Source organism: Colius striatus, chromosome 1 (assembly GCF_028858725.1).
Source record: "Colius striatus isolate bColStr4 chromosome 1, bColStr4.1.hap1, whole genome shotgun sequence".
Taxonomy (NCBI): Eukaryota; Metazoa; Chordata; class Aves; order Coliiformes; family Coliidae; genus Colius; species Colius striatus.
Genome location: NC_084759.1, coordinates 53,179,047 through 53,199,244, shown reverse-complemented (window position 1 = coordinate 53,199,244; position 20,198 = coordinate 53,179,047). Strand labels below are relative to the sequence as shown.

Here is a 20,198-nt window from a genome sequence, read left to right as displayed (position 1 = left end):
CAGCCAAAGATAGGCTGCAGCTCCAGCTTCTAGGGAAAGAGCAATAAACCACTGTGCTATCTTGAACACTCTGCTCAAAGAGGGAAGTTTGAGTCCAACTAGAATTCCTGAGGGAATAACTGGTACACAGGATACCCTTGCTCCTAAATCAGCATTATGTTCCACAAAACCAGCATGACAGTTCTGCCCAAGACCCATTCTAGTTGTGATCTAGCAACTTTAATTGAATGAAAACAGAAAGCCTTTTAAACTAAGACACAAAACCAAAGCGAAAGTGATCCTTTTTGGCTATTTTTTTTATCATCCTCTGAGCTCTGTGAAGTAAGCATCTTTCACCTTAGTGATTAAGAGCAATTTTACAATAGGTTGCAAACCAAAGGTATTTCAGTCCCACGTGGTGCCTTATCTTAATACAAACATTTTGATCCTAAACAGCAACTAGCAATCCATCATAAAAGTAATACATTCTCAAGAGATATGAGGTACCTCTCCACTATGCTGTCTGACCAGATAAGAAGTTTGTAGTGGTTTGGGGAACAGCAAGTGTCAAGCGTTAATATTCTGAACAAGCTACTGGACAGAATAAAAATGCAGCATTCTAAGCATTTTGAAACTTCTAAATATATTTGAAAATAATCCATTCTTAAAAAAAAACACTATCCTAGAAGTAAATAAAGCTTCTAGTCAATAAACAAGACAAGTAGATATAGTTTGCATTTTCCAGAAGTTTTACTATTAGTGACATGTATAGATGCAACTTTCCCCAGCCTAAGCACACAAGTAATAAAAGTTGCCTTTTAACAGATTGTCTTTATGCAAGCTTCAGAGAGCAAGTAAGAACTTAAGACACATACAAGTGTGACAGGAAGGGAGAAGAACCCTTCCAAAAAGCAGGCTATGCTGCTTTATCAGTGCCCTGATCTCCTCCCAGAAAGGGTTTAAAAGGCAGAGAAATACCAGTGCGTATGGCATTGTTGCTAGGGCTGATAGTTACTTTTAGCATCTCAAATAATAACACATTGTTTAAAAAGTGTCTCTCCAAAGAATTTACAATCCACACATAAAACAGACTAATTAGACTATTTCTAAGTATTTATATACATGTCTGATCTCTAAATTCACAGCTTGAGCTTCAGTGTTGGGTTAAAACATACATTCTGAATTCCTTCAATCTGCAGTTGCCAGCACCACAGAGCATCTGGCCTACGTACCAAACTTCAAAAGCAGAACTTCAGAACTAAATTAATCACTTTTTTAGATATTATTTTTTTTACAGTACACATTTCCAAAGCCATCAGAAAACAAAAAACTAATATTTTCTTTGGAAATACCTAATGAAGAGTCTACCATATTTTTATTCAAATTGTTGGTGGCTCCATAAACTCTGATTAATTTATGAAGACTCGCAAGAAGAGAGGGATTTCTCCATACGAAAACTCAATTCAGTGTCAGGTAAAGTTAACAGCACCAGCAAACTCTGCATTAGACATGGTTTTGCCACTGATCACCTGCAAAGTCAAGAGAGTGAAAGAAAACAAACTTATTCAAAGAATATACTTACTGGCTTGTGCAACGATGTTTGTGTGCCTCCTCAGCATGGCAGCAGCAGTTTCCGACAAGGTCACGATTACTTCAAGTGCCAACTGACGTTGCATGTTACTCAGACTGGTATCTGCACACAGCTACAATCCAGAAGATCAGAGGAAATGGTTAGAATGGAAGTTTTGGGGTGGAAGGAGTGACTTTTTTTACAGAAAAAATTTCTTAGTTTTACCTTCAGACTTAGTTGCAATGTAGGTTCCAAATGTGGTCGTAAATACTTGGGAACAGAATCTGCAATTTCTACAAGGGATTTTAGGACAGAATCATCATTTTGGTAGCAGGAATCATTTACTGCCTATAAAGAGATAAGATAAAGATAAGATTAAACAAAACCAAATACTACTGGAACCGTTGTTAGAGAAGAAATTGGATTAACTGTATTCTTGGGTCTCTGAATAGTCTTGTTGAGCAATAGTGGCTTAGCATTAGTCGGTAAAGAAGTTGAAGCCTTAGGCTGCAAGAACTGACCCAGAGTAAACAGATTAACAAAGAGCTAGCTGAATCTGGCAAATGGAACAGAATGAAGGTAGGATCAAACAGACAACCTGAGAAGGTGACAAGACTAGCAACAATGAAAACCAGTAAGAAATCAAGAGACCATTAACCAGAATTAAGTGATTGGATTTGGGGATGGGTGGTACGGATACAACTGAGAAGAGTGAATTAGGGTAAGAGTCCCTCTCCAAAGGCACACAACTCAAGCTGTAACCCAAGAGCTAACAGAACACTAATTGGAAGCCTTCACTCAGACTTTGCTACAGGAGCCACCACGTGTAAAATCCATAGCTACATAGAGATAATATGCAGGGTCCAAAACTACCAGCTTTCTACAAGTTAAGGCTTAATGTCATATGTCATCAATTTTTACCATTCTTAGTTTAAATCTAACACAGCAGACAGGCACTAAAATTAAGGTCGTACACTATAAGCACCAAGATGCAAAACCATACTCTGTGTTTTAACAAGCAAAACTTCAACATCCTTTTTAAATAATGAAAAACTCCTCAAAGTAACTCTGACTGAAAGAAGGAAAATGAGCCTAACTCATTTTTTCTCTGTTAAGTGAGAAACACTCTGAATAGCTTATACTAACAGAGACCATAAGTCTCAAGATTAAGTAATTTATCTTCTTCCAGAAACCTCTGGAGAGCCATCAAATTAAAGCAGACCTTTCAGCCTTCAGTCATGGGATACGGAGTAGAGAAAAAGATAACAAGCATTTTACAATTATCTTCCCTAATCCGTAGTTAAATTCTGAAAACACCTTACTTTTAACTGATCAGGTTGATATTTTACTACCAAAACAGCACACACTTACTCAATGGTGTTAAAATCTCTTCTAGAAGAGATGAAAACCCAAACTTCTAAAGAAAAAGTCTTTATAACACACTTTCGGTGTTGAAAAGAATTTAATTTGTACTTGAGGTCTTCCTAATGTTGAAACACTTTTTAAAGTGAATAACTAGGTGGTTTTTAATACTTCAGTTTAGATGTCAACAGTTTTGATAATGCCACACAAACAACCCACACTTTCAACATAAAAGCAGCATCTTCTGGTATGAGAAATGTTCTGGAGGACAAGAAAGGAAATATATCTTTGTTAAGGCCTTCTGGACTAATAGTTATCACACCACAGAGGATAATGTAATATTTAATGGAAGCTTCTCTAAAAAAGTCTCTGCATTTTAGACCCATTGCAACTTAGACAATTTTTTGAAAGCAAGGTTAGTTTTCTGAAGAAAGAAGCTTGAAGTGCACAGTGAGACCTAAAAGGGCCAAAGCATTTTTCTATAGTATCAACCACAACCACAGAAGTCAGTTGAAGTTCTGTCTGCTTTTACCTACACTGCAAGATAAACCTCTTGAACACAAATTTCAACTATTAGTTCTGAAAGTTCAACTTCCATTATATATATTGTACAGAAAGGACTGAATTCCTCAGAAGGGTTTTTTAGCTTTTTTACCATACCAATTCAACAAAATGAATTTCAACGGCAACGAAAAAAAAAAAGCATCCAGCTGTCTCCAAAGGTCACTCTCAACTGTTCTAACACATCCCATCTCCTATTTATAAACTCAGATCTTCATATCCAACTTGTGTTACAAGCCAAAAAACCTAGTCATTCTCACAATAAGAACTTTAAAAGGCTAGATTTCATCGCAGACTTTCCGTGCTCTGTGTTTTCAAAATAAAGCTTGAAAATGCAAGCCAAGTGCATGTGTTTGTACAGAATAACATAGTAGTGATGAGACTTATATCATACCAAGTGGGCTATTAGTCTGAAGCCTAAAAACAGCACAGTATTTAATTGCCAAACATAGAGATAAATGGCATGCCCAGCCCAAATCCCGTCTCACTCCCACTCACACAACAGTCAGTAGCCAAGGTCCTCTCAGCCAGTTACCATTTTTGAACAATACAATTGTGACTGCCAAAGTCAGAGACAGGCACCAACCACCAAATAGTGACCTCAACATCAAAATACTTATCTTGCACATGCTAGGGCCCATTTTCTAGTTCGGCTGATGTTAATAAATTCCTCTCAGTTTCCATTTAAGACCAAGCAAAATTCCAACAGTTGCAGGTGCCAGTAAACTTGACACAATTTTTCTTCAGCTTGACACTAAGCACACACTGAGAAGTTTTATAGTTTACACTGTCAACGGGAACCTGCTGTACTGTCTGTAGAAAGAAGCTGGTCTTTAACCTCAACTTAGCCTAATTTAAAACTGCCAAAAGTCAACTACCACTGTTATCACAGGTAATTAGTTATTCCCACTTGTTCTTGATATAGAAAGGGAACTGTACTGTGAAACTGTTGTCCTTCAGAGCTCAAACCATTTCTGTCTCTGCTTTGGTTTACAAGACGCTTCCCTCTAAAGTAAACAACCGTGTATTAGGATTTTAACTTTTACTCAAACTCACTCATCCTAAAAGAGATCTAATCTAACCTCAGAAATTATATAAAGCTTAAAAAGACTGTTTGCTTGCAAGCCTCTAATTTATCAAACAATAAAGATCATTTACCCAGAGTCATTCTTACTCTGAGAATCTCTGTCCAGAATAATTCTACATTTTCCTCTAAAGAGATATAGGATATTATGGGTCAATGAATTTACTAATTACCGATTACTTTAAATGTCAGGGTAGCCAGTATTTAAAAGCATATTTCAATATAACAGTTAATTAAAAAGCCGTATAATTGTGAGTGCAATACCTTACAAAGGATTTTAACTCATTTATCTAGGTAATGCTATAAATTAATCAGTATTGAACTATTTTATTTAAATTCCTATCAGTTGGCTTGTGTTTACAAAGTTTCTTATCAGTTTCTGCTGTATCTTGCTGGCGACTGATTTCAGGCTAAGATATAGTTAATCCAGGTCTCAGAAAAAAAAAAGTAAATCACATGCTACATAAACTTGCAGAATCATAATTTACATTTGGATAAAGTCAATACAGACAGTAATTGCACATTAAGTGTTACCTGTATGGCTTCTTACCTGCAAGATTCCAGGTAGCAAGTCTGCAAAATGTTTAAGAAGAGGAAGATTGTGCTCATTAGCAAGCACAAATGCAGCTGCAGCTCTAGCAGACAGAGTTCTGATCTAGAACACAGGCAGGATTGGAGAAACAAATGTGAAGAACTGGTAATGAAATATACCTGTTTTCTTTTAACATTAGGCCACTTATTAGACTATATTTTGTATTATCATTTCCCTTTTACATTTTCCTAACAGATATAGCAATTAGTTTTTAACATGAGATTATATGTCTCCAAATTAAAGTGATAATGAAGATCTTCAACACCATGTCATCCATGATATAAAAAAGAGTTTACCGTATTATAAGGTGACAAGTATTCCCCAGCTTTGGTTGGTTTTTGAGTTACTCATGTTTTTTAATTAAAGGAAAAAAGAAAAAAAAATACTATTATTTTCAGCTTCCATCCTGATTTCAAATGTGTATGCAAGTGTCAAATTCCCATTTTTCAAGAAGTGTGAGCTAAGTGTTTAAAACGTATTTCTTTAAAGGCATGACTTGTGGTACTTTAGAAAATGTTACTCAGTTGACTTTCAAAGGTCAGAAAAAGTAATCCATGGGAGAGCAGCAAAATGAACCCATATACCACAGCAGGGTTTCCTATCCTTGCCCAGCATTTTCCACCACAAGAGAAACATTTTCAAAGTACAATTCTCTGCACGAATCAATAAATCTGAAGTCTTCCAGAAAAGCAAGGCTTGCTAACAGCAAAGCATGCACAATCAGTTGAAGGAGTTGCTATATATTCAGAATTTTGAGATATACTGTGTACAGTTACTGCGTGTAGAGATACTACGTATCTATACCATTACACACAAGGGTCAGATAGAGAGCTTAACAAGGAGTTTCTGATCCCTCATACTGCTGGCTAAAGCGCTTGGCACTGCTTTGGGCTACTACTACCAGATTTCTCCAAGCTTAACTACTATAGAAGAGTCTGGGCCTAAGCAGTGCAGAAAGGAGCCAGCCAGTCAGCTTTAGGATCATTAAAAGGTTTGAGTGTTTTGGTTCACCATGGGAATAGTCGAAATTCCAAATGTACATCAGTGTCAGGTAATGCAAGTCTCCGTTTGGAGTCTATGGTTTAACCTTTATGTTTAAGACTACTACACTAAGTTTCCATGATCAGGACATTAAAAACAAAACAAAAAAGAAACTCCACTCAATCCAAAACCACAAACATAAAAATCTTACTGATGGATTCTCTTGATCTTGCATACACTGAACAAGCATTCTCTTAATGACCTCCAAATAGTGTTGCTGCTGATTCCCAAAAATCCCTGGAAAATTCCTAAGAATGAAAAAAGACAAAACATGAATAAAAATTCACACAGTTTAAACAATGGACAAGTCTAAAATAATAGTTAAGGTTAGCCTACAGCCTATAACTGTACATGTAAGAATTAAGTAAACCACAAGACAACATAATAAATGAAATATGACTGATTGTTAATTTAAGTTGTGCCAGTTTTTCTCATATTTTTACAGACATGATTTGGCTAATCTGCAAAAACGTAGCAGAGTCTGAAAGCTTACCAGAAAATGTGTAGAGCAGCCTCACGCAGTCCCACATTCTGAGAGCTGACAGAGTCAAATAAGAATTTCAGAACTTCTGGCCACTGGTTGTTGCCATCTTCATCTAGGTTAAACACAACAAAGGGTAGTTAAACACTGGAAAAAGCTGCCCAGGGAGGTAGTGGAGTCACCATCCCTGGAGATGTTCAAGAGATGCATAGATGAGGTGCTTAAGGACATGACTCAGTGGTGGGCTTGGCAATGTGAGGTTAGGGGTTGGACTCAGTGACCTTACAGGTCTTTTACAGACAAAATGATTCTAACGATTCTATAAGCAAACTTAGGAATGGTTAGATCTCAATTGTGCAGTCAACACTACTAAAACTAACTAAAAAAACCAAACAATCTGAAGATGTGTTCAAGTCATAACATAAAATATAGTGGAAATGTTAAATCTAAAGGCATCCAGGAATGTAAGATGGTCTCTATTTACTGGTATCTGATTACATGCAAAAAAGAAACTAATGCAGATGTTCAGCATAACACTCATGAGAATTTAAATGAAACTGGATTTCTAAACCTTAATACAATCTCACCTAAACTCACGCAATTTAAAACGTGCAGTTAAGGAATCTTATTTTTAGCTGATCAAGGATAATGTAAACAAGTGTTAGGTTTCATTTTAAACCATGAAATTAATTAGTATATCATATGCAATCCTCTGCACAAAACTAGAAAACAAGAGATAATGCAATTACTATCAATATCAGCTTATATAACATACCTATTAAGTTCCTGGCCAATTCAGCGACAATGTCACAGATTTTTTTCCTCATACTGGACTGAGTTTCCAACTGAATAATCAACAGCAATCCACTTTTGATTGAGGTCTGATCATCAGGTGAAAGAGCTGGATAAACTTCTTCAAAAGCTGAAGACAAAAGGCGTCGTAGAAGGATGGCTGCCATTTGTCTAGCCTATTAAGTAAAAAATTATGTATGTTAAAGTGTTTTGATGGGATAATCATGCTTTTATGAGGAAGGACAACAGATATCATGCTTATAAATTATCGGTTTTCACTGGGTAGGCTTGTTTGCTGAATGGAATACCTCTCAAGCAACAGATGACAATTGTCATCATAAGCAAAAATACAGTAAGGAAATATCAGCACACCATGCCTAAGGTCCACGTGTAACTCAAAGGCAGAACTGTGGTGCATCAGAAGACCATAGGCTGCCCTCTTTCCCATCCAAATGCAGAACAGGAAGCTGCCCACAGCAGTAATTTTCTAACCAAGTAATGTAACTCCTTCAGGTGACAATATGGAGAGGGGAAGAGAAAGGTCTAGACTTGAACTTTGGACACATTTTGCAGCAAGTTAAAGACTTTGATGCATCACTGAAAGAGGTTTAAAGCATGTTTTCTTTCACATTTTCATTTTAAATGGCTGAGATAATGAAAAAAAAAACCACAAACTTGCACAGATTATAGTTAACAGGGGACATAATGGGACAACTTCATCAACCTGTAAACTCACCTTCACTTTCTCAAACAAGCAAGCTTCATGCTGAAGACTCAGAAACCTATAGTTCGATTTTGGAAAATAAAGCTGATCTCTGAACCAAAAAAAAAAAAAAAAAAAAAGAAATCCCAAAGCTTTCAGCCTTTTGCAGACCTACAGCAATTACACAAGAACTAGAAGCAAAATACATGGCAGAGCAAAGAAAAAATTAATAGAGTAACACATGGAGAAAAAGTAAAAAGACACAGGAAGCACGCTAAATAAATTAATAAATAGGATGTTCACTTACCAATGTTTCTAAAAGGACATTAAAAACCACTCCTCAAATTTCAAAAGTTTAACATGTGTAACTAAACCTTAGATGTTAAAGCCTCACAAAAAATAATCCAGTACAACATGCACTCATTTTTCCTAAGATATCCTTATTTAATGTGTACTTAAATTAAAAACAGTTTCATTTTTAACAGTTTTGGAAGTAAAAAATGTTCAATAAGCAGCAGAGCTAATGAAGTCCAATTTCCAGAAGATCAAGTGGTTTGCTATACCATAATCTATAGGTGAGAAACGCAAACTGCTGCAAAGTCTCAGCTTCCAACATAACGCGTAGAAGTCAAGTACCGCTAGAATATCACACAAGACACTACACCTATTATGTTCTGTGCCTTTTTCCCCCATCTACCCAGCTCTCTTCCAAACAGCTAAACGGTGGTGCATACAAAAGTGTCTCCACGTTAGCAGAAGAGAAGGTCTAGAACTGGACCGTACTCTATATCACTCCTCCTCCTGTCTTCCTGAACAACTTCAGGAAGTACCAAAGCCACCACATATGTAGGGTTAGTAGACCCTCTCCAGTAGATCCAAGGAAGATAATAGGTGAACTAAGAGGGTCATATAGTGCCCACCTGTGCTATAGGTCCCACCATAAGCCAAAGTTCTCTAGCAACAGGTTGTCACACAGGGAACATGAGTTAGGAAGCAGATAGATTGTCCCTACTGCCTCTAGGAATCCCACTAACAGTGGTACCACAATATAATTTTATCTTTCATTTCTCCTGTCCCTAGAAGCACCAATATTCAAGATTAAATTTCTCCTCATTAGTAAAGTGAGCTTCTGTAAGAGAAGCCTTGACAGTGGAGCAAGTTTGCTGAGACTGAACATGACAATCTGATGCAGAATCTTCCCTTACTCCAGACATCATGTTTCTGTGCATATTCGTTATCTGCATTTCTTTCTTGAAGTAATAATAGGTGGCCAGATAGACAATAAAGCTTGTTTTCATAAAGCACACTCTGAATGATATAAATTTTCACCTCTGAAGAGTTTAATTTAAAATACTAGGACACTGACCAACACAGACTGATTGCAAAGTAAAAACACAAGTAACGAGACATAGAGAAGACACAAGATCAGCACTACACGAATTAGCTCCTGGTTATTATTACTAGATTAGAAAAAAATAATCCCATATTCCCTAAAGTAAATTCAGATGTTTGAAGGAGTAACAAGGAAGCAATTGACTTCTAATAATAAATGGCATATTTTCCTCAGCAGATACTCACTTATATATGAAAATTATCATTGTCAATTTAATCATGATGAACATGGCTGGATTAATGGCAGCTCTGGGGCTGTTTTTTCTGCTTTAAGGAAATAGATGTGTATATTTCACATACATCAAAGGCTCTTTTATACTGAAAGTATTACAAGATATAATACTCAAATAAGCATTTTAAAATCCCTCAACTTAGTGGCTATAGCATTCCTGTTCTCATTAAAAGCTATAAAGTATACATCCCTGAAGAAGAACTTCCATCTACTAATGAAGCATTAAAAAAAAAGCAGAAATCTCTCCTAGCACTGGATTCTTCTGCGTGTCTAAACTACTGAGGTGCTCACATACAATTCGAATATCAAAGGTATTCACATAAAAAGTAGTCCTAACTCAAATTTCAACATAATGCTTCTTATTAATACAATTTACAGTGCTTTAAAAGTGTCCTAGGTTTTTATATGGATGGTTCTAGGTTTTAGGAACCAAGGCACAAGAAGAGAACCAACTTCCTGAGCACGGCAGCCGAAGAAGCGTGAAGAGAAATCTGGGCTATTATGTTCTCTGTTGGCATTCAAAGTGTCCAAGTAATCCTAAAGATTTTGTAAAAAAAAAAAAACCACAACCCTGACCATCTTGTGAGGCACAGTCATGGTGATTTTCACTTTTGTTTTACCGTTTCTTTTAAATCCTCAAGGAGGAAAATACGCATGGAAGGATGCAATCAATATTTAGTATACAGTCCAAAGACTGACTTACACAATCACATTCAGGGATCCAGTCCCACGTGGAATTCAAAACACAGTGTCTAAGGTGCTCATGCAACTCAAAGGCACAACTGTGGTGCATCACAAGCCCATGGGCTGCCTTCCTTCCCCTCCAAATGTTGAACAGGAAGCTGCCCATAGCAGTAGTTTTCAGTCTAAGAAATGCAACCTCTTCATGTGACAATATGGAGAGGAGGAAGGGAAAGGTTGGAGGCCTCTAAGAAGGCGCCAAGTACAGCAAAAAACACAGTTTTACATAGCATTTGTACTGTATTTCACAGGGCTTGAAATTAGTCAACTGTAAATTAGAACACAATTGAAAATTGCCAATCTATAGTTAACCAGGAAGAAAACAAATGCAGGGGAAGTACAGAACTTCAGTTCCTCTCTAAGATTTACGTAGTAAATCAAAACTGCAAAGGAACAGCCTCAAACACCCAAAATACACTCTGAGAATAAAACTCATTGAATAACTTGTGAATATATACTACTTCTTAGTTCAAGTCTTTTTAAAATAAGAGTTGCATAGGAAGAAGTAGAGTCCTAACTTCAAAACAGTGGGACTACCCCTTCAGGAAACTGGAGACCAAGGCTCAAGCCCCTCCTCATGCTGAGGTGTTTAAGCTTGCATATCACCTGGCACAGAAGTGTTCTAAGTCAGGTGTTTCCCTCCACTTCTGTGAAGAATGTTACTCTCCTATCAGTTAAGTATGAAATGAGAACAGAGGGAAAAGGTGATTATTTCTACAGTTTAGACATTTGTTTAGGATAAAATCTGTTATGCAGTTGGGATTTTAAAAGAGGTATTTCTCATCTAGCTTAACTTTCTTTTCCCATGTCAAATGCAAGGACTCCTGGGAGGAGGATGTGAATCCCTGTTTCTCAATTTCTTTGTCAAAACTACCAGGTTTCAGAGTCAGGATTCACCCTACAAATCTTGTATTCTCTACAACACAGCAGCCCAGCACTTGCAAATAGGATAGAGTACTTTCTTCATCCTAATTTTCCTGGGACAGGGGTAAAGCAATATAGAGGCCTGAGGACGAAGAGGGATCCAAACACAGCTTTCCCATTGTCCGGGCAAGTAATTTTTCATACAATTAGAGAATCACAGAACGGTAAGGATTGGAAGGGACCTTTAGAGATCATCTAGTCCAACATTCCTCAGAAGCAGGTACTCTTCTTGCCCCAGTCTGTCTTCAGCAGTGTTGGTACATTCAGTGTGCTGAGAGGACAGTACCAGGCCAAAAGCCCTATACACTGGTGACAGAATAGGGCTACTCTGGCCAACATTTAGATCTACATAAAATGTAGATACAAAATGCCCAGTCAGCACCAAACTGAACACTCACAGACTGCCTCTCTGAATGTTTATATGCAACGTTTAGATCAAGCATGGGGATGACTTCACTAATTAGGCTATTATGTGTTTGGATTTAGAGGAAAGAGGTTGTCTGGAAGTTTTATTAATGAGGATTTTTTGAGTCCAGCATCTAACGTCTACTTAAATTATGAGCTAACGTTTAAACTTCTGATACATCTATTGCTGGAGTTAAACGTCAAGTTATTCTACAGATGTTAATTTCTAATGTCTTTGGCATGCATGACTTCTACAGGTTGAAAAGTTTCTTGGCGCTCAAGAATGTCAGAAGCCAATTGGTGAGATTCTGAACACGTTTGAGACTGGGCTATTTCCTTAACTGATGCAAACACAACAAAAGTAGTAAACACATGGAGCAAGTATTTATCTATACAAGCATGACTTTGTTGTTGTTGACTCAGACTTGTCAAATGTACTTGAAATAGAAGCATGTGCAATGCAGTTATGACTTCTAGGGCATAGTATTATCTGACAACTTTTAGGGCATAGTATTATCTGATCATTCAGATAATTACATGTATTAGTCTAATGGAAAAGGGAAAATAGTGGATCCTATTTTTCATGGCAAACCGGAAAATGAGAGAGACTGCTCTACAGCTCTCTATCATTTGAAGTATCTCAGAATGGTGGGACAGAAGACTACACAGCTCTTATGCAACCAGTTGCTGGTATAATATTGAAGGATTCTGTCAGAAGAACACTGCTTTGCAGGCAGATAAGCATCAGTACTAATAAGCAAAAAGCATCTACCTCTAAATTGAATACAATCTACAAGAAGAGATCACTATCCAGAGAGAAATTGCACACTTACACTCTCCTTATAATACTGTTCAGAAATTTGACATGCTACATCCTTCTGCTGTTCAGTAAAACTCCAGATTTGGGGGGGGAAAAAAAAAAAAAAAAAAGTAAAATGTTTTTACTTCTAAGTGACTCTGAAGTTGGAATCTTGGAAGCTTAGTAGTTCTTCACCCTGTATATCCAAGTGGATAACAGTTTTACCACTAAGTACTATATCTGATTGCTAAACTGTGAGCCTTTGCAACATTAAGGAATAGCTAAAAAGTACTGTATGCCCACAGAAAAAAATCTATGTAGTGCTTAAACTGCTGTCCATTCATTTCATAACACTACTAAATGACTTAAAGCATATCTTCCCCAAATAGGCCAAAATACAAAAGCCATCTGAATAAAATATGCAAAACAACTGCTACCTTATCTCTCTCCTATTCTGATTTGAGAAGCACAAGAAGTTTCAGAAGATACATAAGTTTAACACATTCAGGCATTGAACCTCAAAATGGAAAGCATTTCTCAACCACAACTTGAAGGAATATCACAGTAACACTCATATATTAGTTACACATTTTAAGGAAAGAACCCATTCATTAAGCAAAATACACAACCAGAAAACAACAGAGACCTAAGCAGTCACTTACAAAAGACTATTTTTTAAACGAAATATCCCACATCAAAATCACAGCTAGTGAACTTGACATGCAACAAATGAGATGAGGGGTCCCTCTACAAACGTGCAATAAATTAAGATGATCCATTAATGTCTAGTCTGTTCATTTATGCCAAAATGACTGGCGCTGTTTTTTTCCCTCGCTTCTCCAAGTTCCCTTGACAAAAATTAGACATACCTCCTCAGCAGCAGCAGTATTCCTGATGGCTTGTAGAAGGAATGTGATCTTAGATTGTCCTGGAATATTCTCGTATGTCTCCTGCACAAAAAACAAAGATCAGCTTATTGTAAACAAGTACTAGAAAGCACGTGTTAAGCATTAATATGAACAACTTTGCTATCTATCTAGTTAATAGAGAATAACATAGCAAAAAGTTGAAACCTATAGAAATTTCTGACCTATTTTAAAATCATGAGTAAAGTCTTAGTTATCTAGTAAGACCTGCCATATTGGAACGATCTCCCCAATCATTACTGGCCACTTGTGAGATGAGTTAAGAAACACAACATACATAAAATACATCCTCCTGGATATATATGAAACATATCCTGGGAATCCATCATAACTCTATCGCATCAAGGGATGCGACAGTCCCAAAAGAACCTTGGAAGCCTGAGACTGAACTCTGACCAACACATTAATAGCCACTGACAAATATGCAGGCAAAAAATTTGTTCAGTTCTTTTTCTGAACCTTTGTACAGCCTTTACAGTGTCAGGTGGCAGACACTCATCTCGACTACATGTTTTGAAGAAGAACTTTTCATTTTTAAACTCCTGCCTGAACTTCAGAAAGACTATTTCGTCTCCTCCTAGGGAAAGCTCTCTTAATAAAATGGAAAGTTCAGTTATGTTGTCTTACACATTTCTGGAATGCAGTTCATTAATTACGGCTTTTGAAATTAGATTGTTACTTGGAAGCTAGAGAGAACACAAAGCTAAATAACTTTTGCTATTAAGTGCTTCTTCCTACTAGATCTATGTAGGAAAGACCATGGGAATTACAAGCTCAAGAGCAACCACTTGAAACATTCAGAAATAATTCTATACTTTCTAACTCTGAAAGAATTCTTTTTTTGTGGACACAACCATCAAGATAAGTTACTTCACCATTTCCAGATACTATCCCACCCAGAACTCAAGGAACAAGCCTACTACACAAAGTCCAGGTTCATTTCAACCATTTCCCTCCCTGTCTGCTTACTTCCCATTCTCCCTATTCCAGCAGCTCTTTCTAACACTAGCAAATTTACACACCTGCATAGTACGCCAGCTGCTTTTGTTTTCCCGTTACACATTTAACATTAGACATCATCTTTCCCCACTTTCTGTACCCATTTCTCTACCTAGTAGGCCTTGTTCATAGAGTCAGCTCTTACTTCCTACTCTTTCTAGTTGCCAGCACATGTTCAGTCAACGACATGCTGAATCCCCAATGATTCCCTGCTTTTAATCCAATCATTCCACAGAGTTGGCAAAATTAAATGAGGTTTAGGGTCAGAACAGAAAGTTGTCACAGAACAATCATTTCCATGAATGTATATAGTTAAATTACACTATTATCTAGACATCTGAAGACAAATGTAGAAACATGGAAGTTCCCTAAACACACGCCCAGCATGGACCTGAAGCTATGCTTTCACAGACACCTGAAGCACTTGAAAAACTGGCTTCCCTCATGCCAATTTTTATCATCATGACATTTTATTTTGAGTTGTTTGAACTCACTAGAAATGGCAGCAACCTATTCAGTTTTTCACTAGTGAACTGATCTCGGAGGATGCTAAAGAGCACCAGGGCAAGGTTGGCAACATATAGTCAAAATCAGAACCTTCCCCCTATGGAAGACTGCTGGCTCAACTCATCTTACTACCAGCCTTCACTACATCCTAACTACCCATATCCTGCTACATCTTCACTGCATTCTTTTAACTTACAATTAGTTCCCCAATTAACTTATCCAGAACAACAAACTTCTCCCTCAGCCTAACTTTCAGTATACAAGCAAGCAAATATCCATTATCTACGCTTAGTACTCATGTTCTTCTAAATCTGAGATAATTTTTTAAAAGAGCATTTATCTATTTGAGATTCTATCCTCTGATAAACTTTTAAGAGAAACACAGGCTTTTACAGTCAACTGACAACACCCCAGAAATTTTTCATGGGAGATAAAAGGAATGAATCAGGTTTTAACAAACTGGTCAACGTCAGTCATAAAGGTGCTAGTACATACATAGTTCTATATACATAAATACCTAAGAAAAAAAGGAGGTTTAAGTGATAAGACTTGCCCTCACTAATACTTTTTACAGCTTTTGCTACACCTCAGCTCAAACAGGGTATGTATGACTTATTTCCATCAAGCCTAGTCCTCCACATAACATTCGTTATCCTAATTTCAACGGCTGAATCTACTAGAATTAACCTGTCTCCTTCATTCTCTATCTGTCCATTTCTTATTTGCACTGTTTTTCATTGGATACAAATGACAACCTGCTATTCAATTTACCTGCAGTTATCTGAACCTCTGTGGTATTCAATACTGCCTTCCAACAGTAAGTACACTTTAAAAAAAAAACTGATTGGACTACACAGATGTTTCAGATCAAATATGCATCCTGTGTGATTTTAGTATAAGCAGATATTCTAAAGGCTATGCAATAGTTTTTCATTCAAAGAAATCTTACCCCAAGAAACAAACAATTTTAAAATAAAAAAACCACAGGTCAATATAGCTACTCTGTAGGGAGATTCTAGGTACAAGCTCATTAACCCACCATGAAGAAGACCGAAGTGGGTTCTTCACAGCCTTGCATGATGGAAGAATGAGACAGCAGGCATACTTTTTTTTTTTTTTAAAAAAAAAAAGGAGGTTCACCCTGGATACAGGTTCTGACCTCTTTGCTCTAATACGAACAGAAAAGCAGGAGCAGGTTGCTCAGAGAGCTTGAGCAGTCTACATGCTTGGAGGTTTTCAAGACTCAGTAGGACAATACCTTGAGTGACCTGGTCTGACCTGATGCTGACACTGCTTTGAGCAGGAGACCACACTACAGACCTGAGGACCCATCCACTCTGAATTACCCTAAATCATAAAAATACTTGCAACACACCTTGAAAATACACAGAAATCAATGCCAGACTCAGTGCAGCTAAAGAAGTTACACTAGTCACTTGTATTAATGGATTTCAAAATCCTGTTACTCTATCATGACAAGTGAGGTTTCTTATTCCGATTGATCATAGTGCTATGAAGATTAAAAACCCTCCAACTCAGTTTCAAGCAAGTTTCTGACAGAATAAACCAGTTGTAAGCATCTAACTTTTAGACTTCTTTTCCAACAGTTGTTTTGTTCCACAAGCCTTATGACACAGCTGCCAAAAAAATTTGCTTTGTTACAGTTTTAATAAAGTTAAAAAAGTTGTGATCAGTGTTATGTTACATGCAGGCAACTGAGAAATGGAAGTAATTCAGCTCCCAAGGAATACTGTCTACTCCAGTTCAGAAATGCGAGAATAATTCTTACTACTTCTCTAGAAAGTCTTGATCTTTAATCAATACTAAATTTTGCTAGCTTTCTAAAAAATGTTTGTCTCCTCGCCTTCTCATTCCCAGATTATACTTTTAAGAACTTTCACTGCAGCATCAGGAACAACAATACTTTTTATTCTTTGCCAAACAATGCGCTGAACTCTGCTGACCGCTGAAGTGATGAGAGCGATAAAAGACTCGATGCAGCCATGCAGTTGGAATTCACGCTCAACCTAGACGCTAGTATTTAATTCAATGGGAGAGATTCCCCACCGGGCTTGACAATGGAGTCTTAAGCATGACAGAGAGAAAGAATTAACAGGGCTTAGCCATCACAAAGAATTTTAGCTGAAGTAACACATCTGAAAAGTTTTTGTTGATAACAGGGAAACTCAGTATGTTGAAAACGCTTCCATTAGTGAAATATTTCTTAGCTGATGAAACCGTTACAAACGCCACCCGTTCCGAAGTTGAAAACCAAACTACTGTGTGGCAACCGATCTCCGCGGCGGGCCGGAGGGGTGGCCGCGGCCCCGCTCCTGCCCCAACACTGGCGGCACGCCCGGGAGGCACGAACCCGCGCAGAAAGCCAGGCTACAAGTGCAGTCGCCCCCGGGTCCCTGCGGGGGGCTTCCATCGCCCCTTTCCGAGCTGCGCACCCACGAGGGGCAGATACTCATTTGAGGCTCCCGGCTCCCGAGCCAGCGAGGACTAGCCCCACGACTCGCCGCCGGCTTGGTCTCTCCGCCCCGGCGCAGCTGAGGCCGCGCTCTGTCACGCCGGCCAGCCCGGGCGGAGCCGGCCCAGGCCCCGTCTCACCACGGGTGACGGGGAGCAACGGCCCCTGGGAGCTCTAAGAGGGCTCAGTGAGGGGTCGGCGACGGGGAGAAGACACGAGGCGACCGAGGGCTGAGCGGTGCCCGACACACAGGGCCGCCGGGCGCGGGCGGCGGAGACCCCTCACGCCCGCGCGAGCTCGCATCAGCGGCCGGTGCCCCTCACGTTCGCCTACGGCCGGAGCGGCTGCGCGCCCCGCCGGGGGGCAACTGCCGCACCCGCCCGGCTCTCTCGGGGAGGGCCGGCGCCGGAGGGAGGATGGCCCGGGCCGCCTCGGCTGCAGCTGGTGCCGCTGCTCACACGTGGGGCTCAGCCGGCCCCGCCGCTTCCCTCCCCCCCACTTCCTCCCTCCCTCCCGCCGGCAGGGTCTGGGAGGTCTGACAGGCCGGCTTGTCGCCCAGGGCCGGGGCGAAGCGGGCTCGTTACCTCGGCCTGCTTGCGGACCGCATTGTCTGGGCTGAGGAGGTTGCCCAGGAGAAGGTAGAACTGCTGCTGATCCTGCTCCGCCGTCGCCGCCATTGCTGCGAAAGGGAAAGAGAGCGAGGCCGGCCGGGCGGGGACAGGGAGGCGGGGAGGGGGAAAGCCGGCCTCGCCGCCAGCCGAGGGGGGGAGGGGGGCGGAGTCACAGCCCGAGCCGCCACCGCGCTCTACGCCCGGCTCCCTCCCGAGGCTGGCCGCGCGAGCCGCGCTCTCGTACGCCCCCATTGGCTGCGAGGTACGGAGCCTTGCTCCTGATTCGTTCTCCTTTTCCATGACGTCTTAGCGACTCGGGAGGTGGGGCGTAAGGGGGGGGAGGAGAGCCTTCAACCGTCCCTTGAATGGGGGTTTGTCTGCTCTCCCAGAGGTGGGAGGCAGAGGCGGGGAAACATCCGGAACGGCGCCCTCATTGGCGGACGGCTCTGGCAATCTCGGCGCGATTGGTCAGAGGCGCGGTCGGGCGGTGCGCGAAGGGAGGGGCCGCGCCGGAACGCCGCGCTGGGGCAGGACGGGGTGGGGGAGGGGAGGGGAGGAAAGCGCGGGAGATTGCCAGGCGTCCGCTGGCCGGGTGCCGTCGCGTCCGCTCCGTTCCGCTCGCTGACGCCGTGCGGCCGGCCCGCCCCCTGCCCGCTCCTCCCCGCTGAGGGTGCCTGAGGCGGCGCGCGCGCGGTGGCGGCTGTGAGCCGGAGGCAGCCGTGAGCCGGAGGCAGCCGAGCCCCGCCGCGGGCAGCCCCTGTGGGACCACTGAGGGCGGGAATCAGCGGGTCTGGGTTACTGAGGGGTAGTTAGCTGCGGTGGGGAGAGGGTAGCAGTGGTGGCGAGATCATAACGGGAGAAGCCATTCAGCGCGCGGCAAACTGGGGAAACGGGTGCGTGTGTTTAGCGGTACAATCGTGTGGCAGGTGCGCGTGTGGATCTGTGATGGAAATTAACTTGGCTCTAAGATATTAGAATTAATTGTGCCAAGACAAGACGAATTGAAACTTGCTAAAGGTGAACAGCTGTGAGAACTGAGGCCACAAACTTCAGGGTTACAAAGCACTGGCAGTCGAGTTGTCTTGTACTAAACAGAATCACGGAATCTTAAGGGTTGGAAGGGACTTTGAAAGATCATCTTGTCCAACGCTACTGCTAGAGCAAGACCACCTAAAATAGGTCACTCAGGAACTTGTCCAGGTGGGTTTTGAATGTCTCCAGAGGAGACTCCACAACCCATCTGAGCAACCTATTCCAGTGTTCCATTACCCTCACTGGAGAAACTCTTCCTTGTATTTCTCTGGAACCTCTTTTGTTCCAGATTGTACCCATTGCCCCTTGTCCTATCATTGGACATCATTGAGAAGAGCCTGGCTCCATCCTCCTGACACCCACCCTTTACATATTTGTAAACGTTAATGAGATTACCCCTCAATCTCCTCCAAGCTGAAGAGCCCCAGCTCCCTTAGCCTTTCATCAGAAGGGAGATGCTCCACTCCTTTAATCATCTTTGTGACCCTGCACTGATCTCTCTCCAGCAGCTCCCTGTCCTTGAACTGAAGGGGCCAGAATGTGGTTTCATGAGGGCAGAGCAGAGGGGCAGAAGAACCTCTCTCAACCTACTAGCCACATCCCTTCTAATACACCCCAGGATGCCATTGGCCTTCATGGCCATGAGGGCACATTGCTGGCTCATGCTCATCCTGCTGTCCACCAGGACCCACAGATCTCTTTCCCCTACACTACTAAGAGTTCATTCCTCAACCCGTACTGGTACAGATGTTGCCATGAAAACACAAATCAAGACTCAATAGCCAAAGTGACTACTGAGCAGGTATTGTTTATTGCAGCGCTGGGCGCACTGGGGATGGCTCTGCCTAGCATGTGCACCCTTATCTGCATTTCTCAGAACTTATATACAGTCACCTTATACATGTTCATTTCCTTTCCTGGAGCAGGCAGTATTATTAGAACTTGTTTCTCTGCCTTTTGACACGTGCACTGCTCTCTGGTGATCTTCTTTT

At 40.7% G+C, this 20,198-nt stretch overlaps 1 protein-coding gene across 1 annotated transcript in view; it reads right to left on the bottom strand.

The window, feature by feature from the left end:
• The window catches only part of IPO5 (importin 5), a 45,207-nt gene extending 26,924 nt beyond the window's left edge, over positions 1-18,283 (bottom strand). Inside the window, exons 1-8 of the mRNA XM_061996127.1 lie at positions 18,148-18,283; positions 13,528-13,608; positions 7,446-7,638; positions 6,683-6,785; positions 6,341-6,437; positions 5,107-5,211; positions 1,775-1,897; positions 1,562-1,682 (exon numbers count right to left, since the gene is read on the bottom strand). Coding sequence (XP_061852111.1) covers positions 1,562-1,682; positions 1,775-1,897; positions 5,107-5,211; positions 6,341-6,437; positions 6,683-6,785; positions 7,446-7,638; positions 13,528-13,608; positions 18,148-18,240 — 916 coding nt within the window. The 5' untranslated portion in view covers positions 18,241-18,283. The remainder of the gene's footprint in view (positions 1-1,561; positions 1,683-1,774; positions 1,898-5,106; positions 5,212-6,340; positions 6,438-6,682; positions 6,786-7,445; positions 7,639-13,527; positions 13,609-18,147) is intronic.
• Between the last annotated feature and the right edge of the window lie 1,915 nt (positions 18,284-20,198).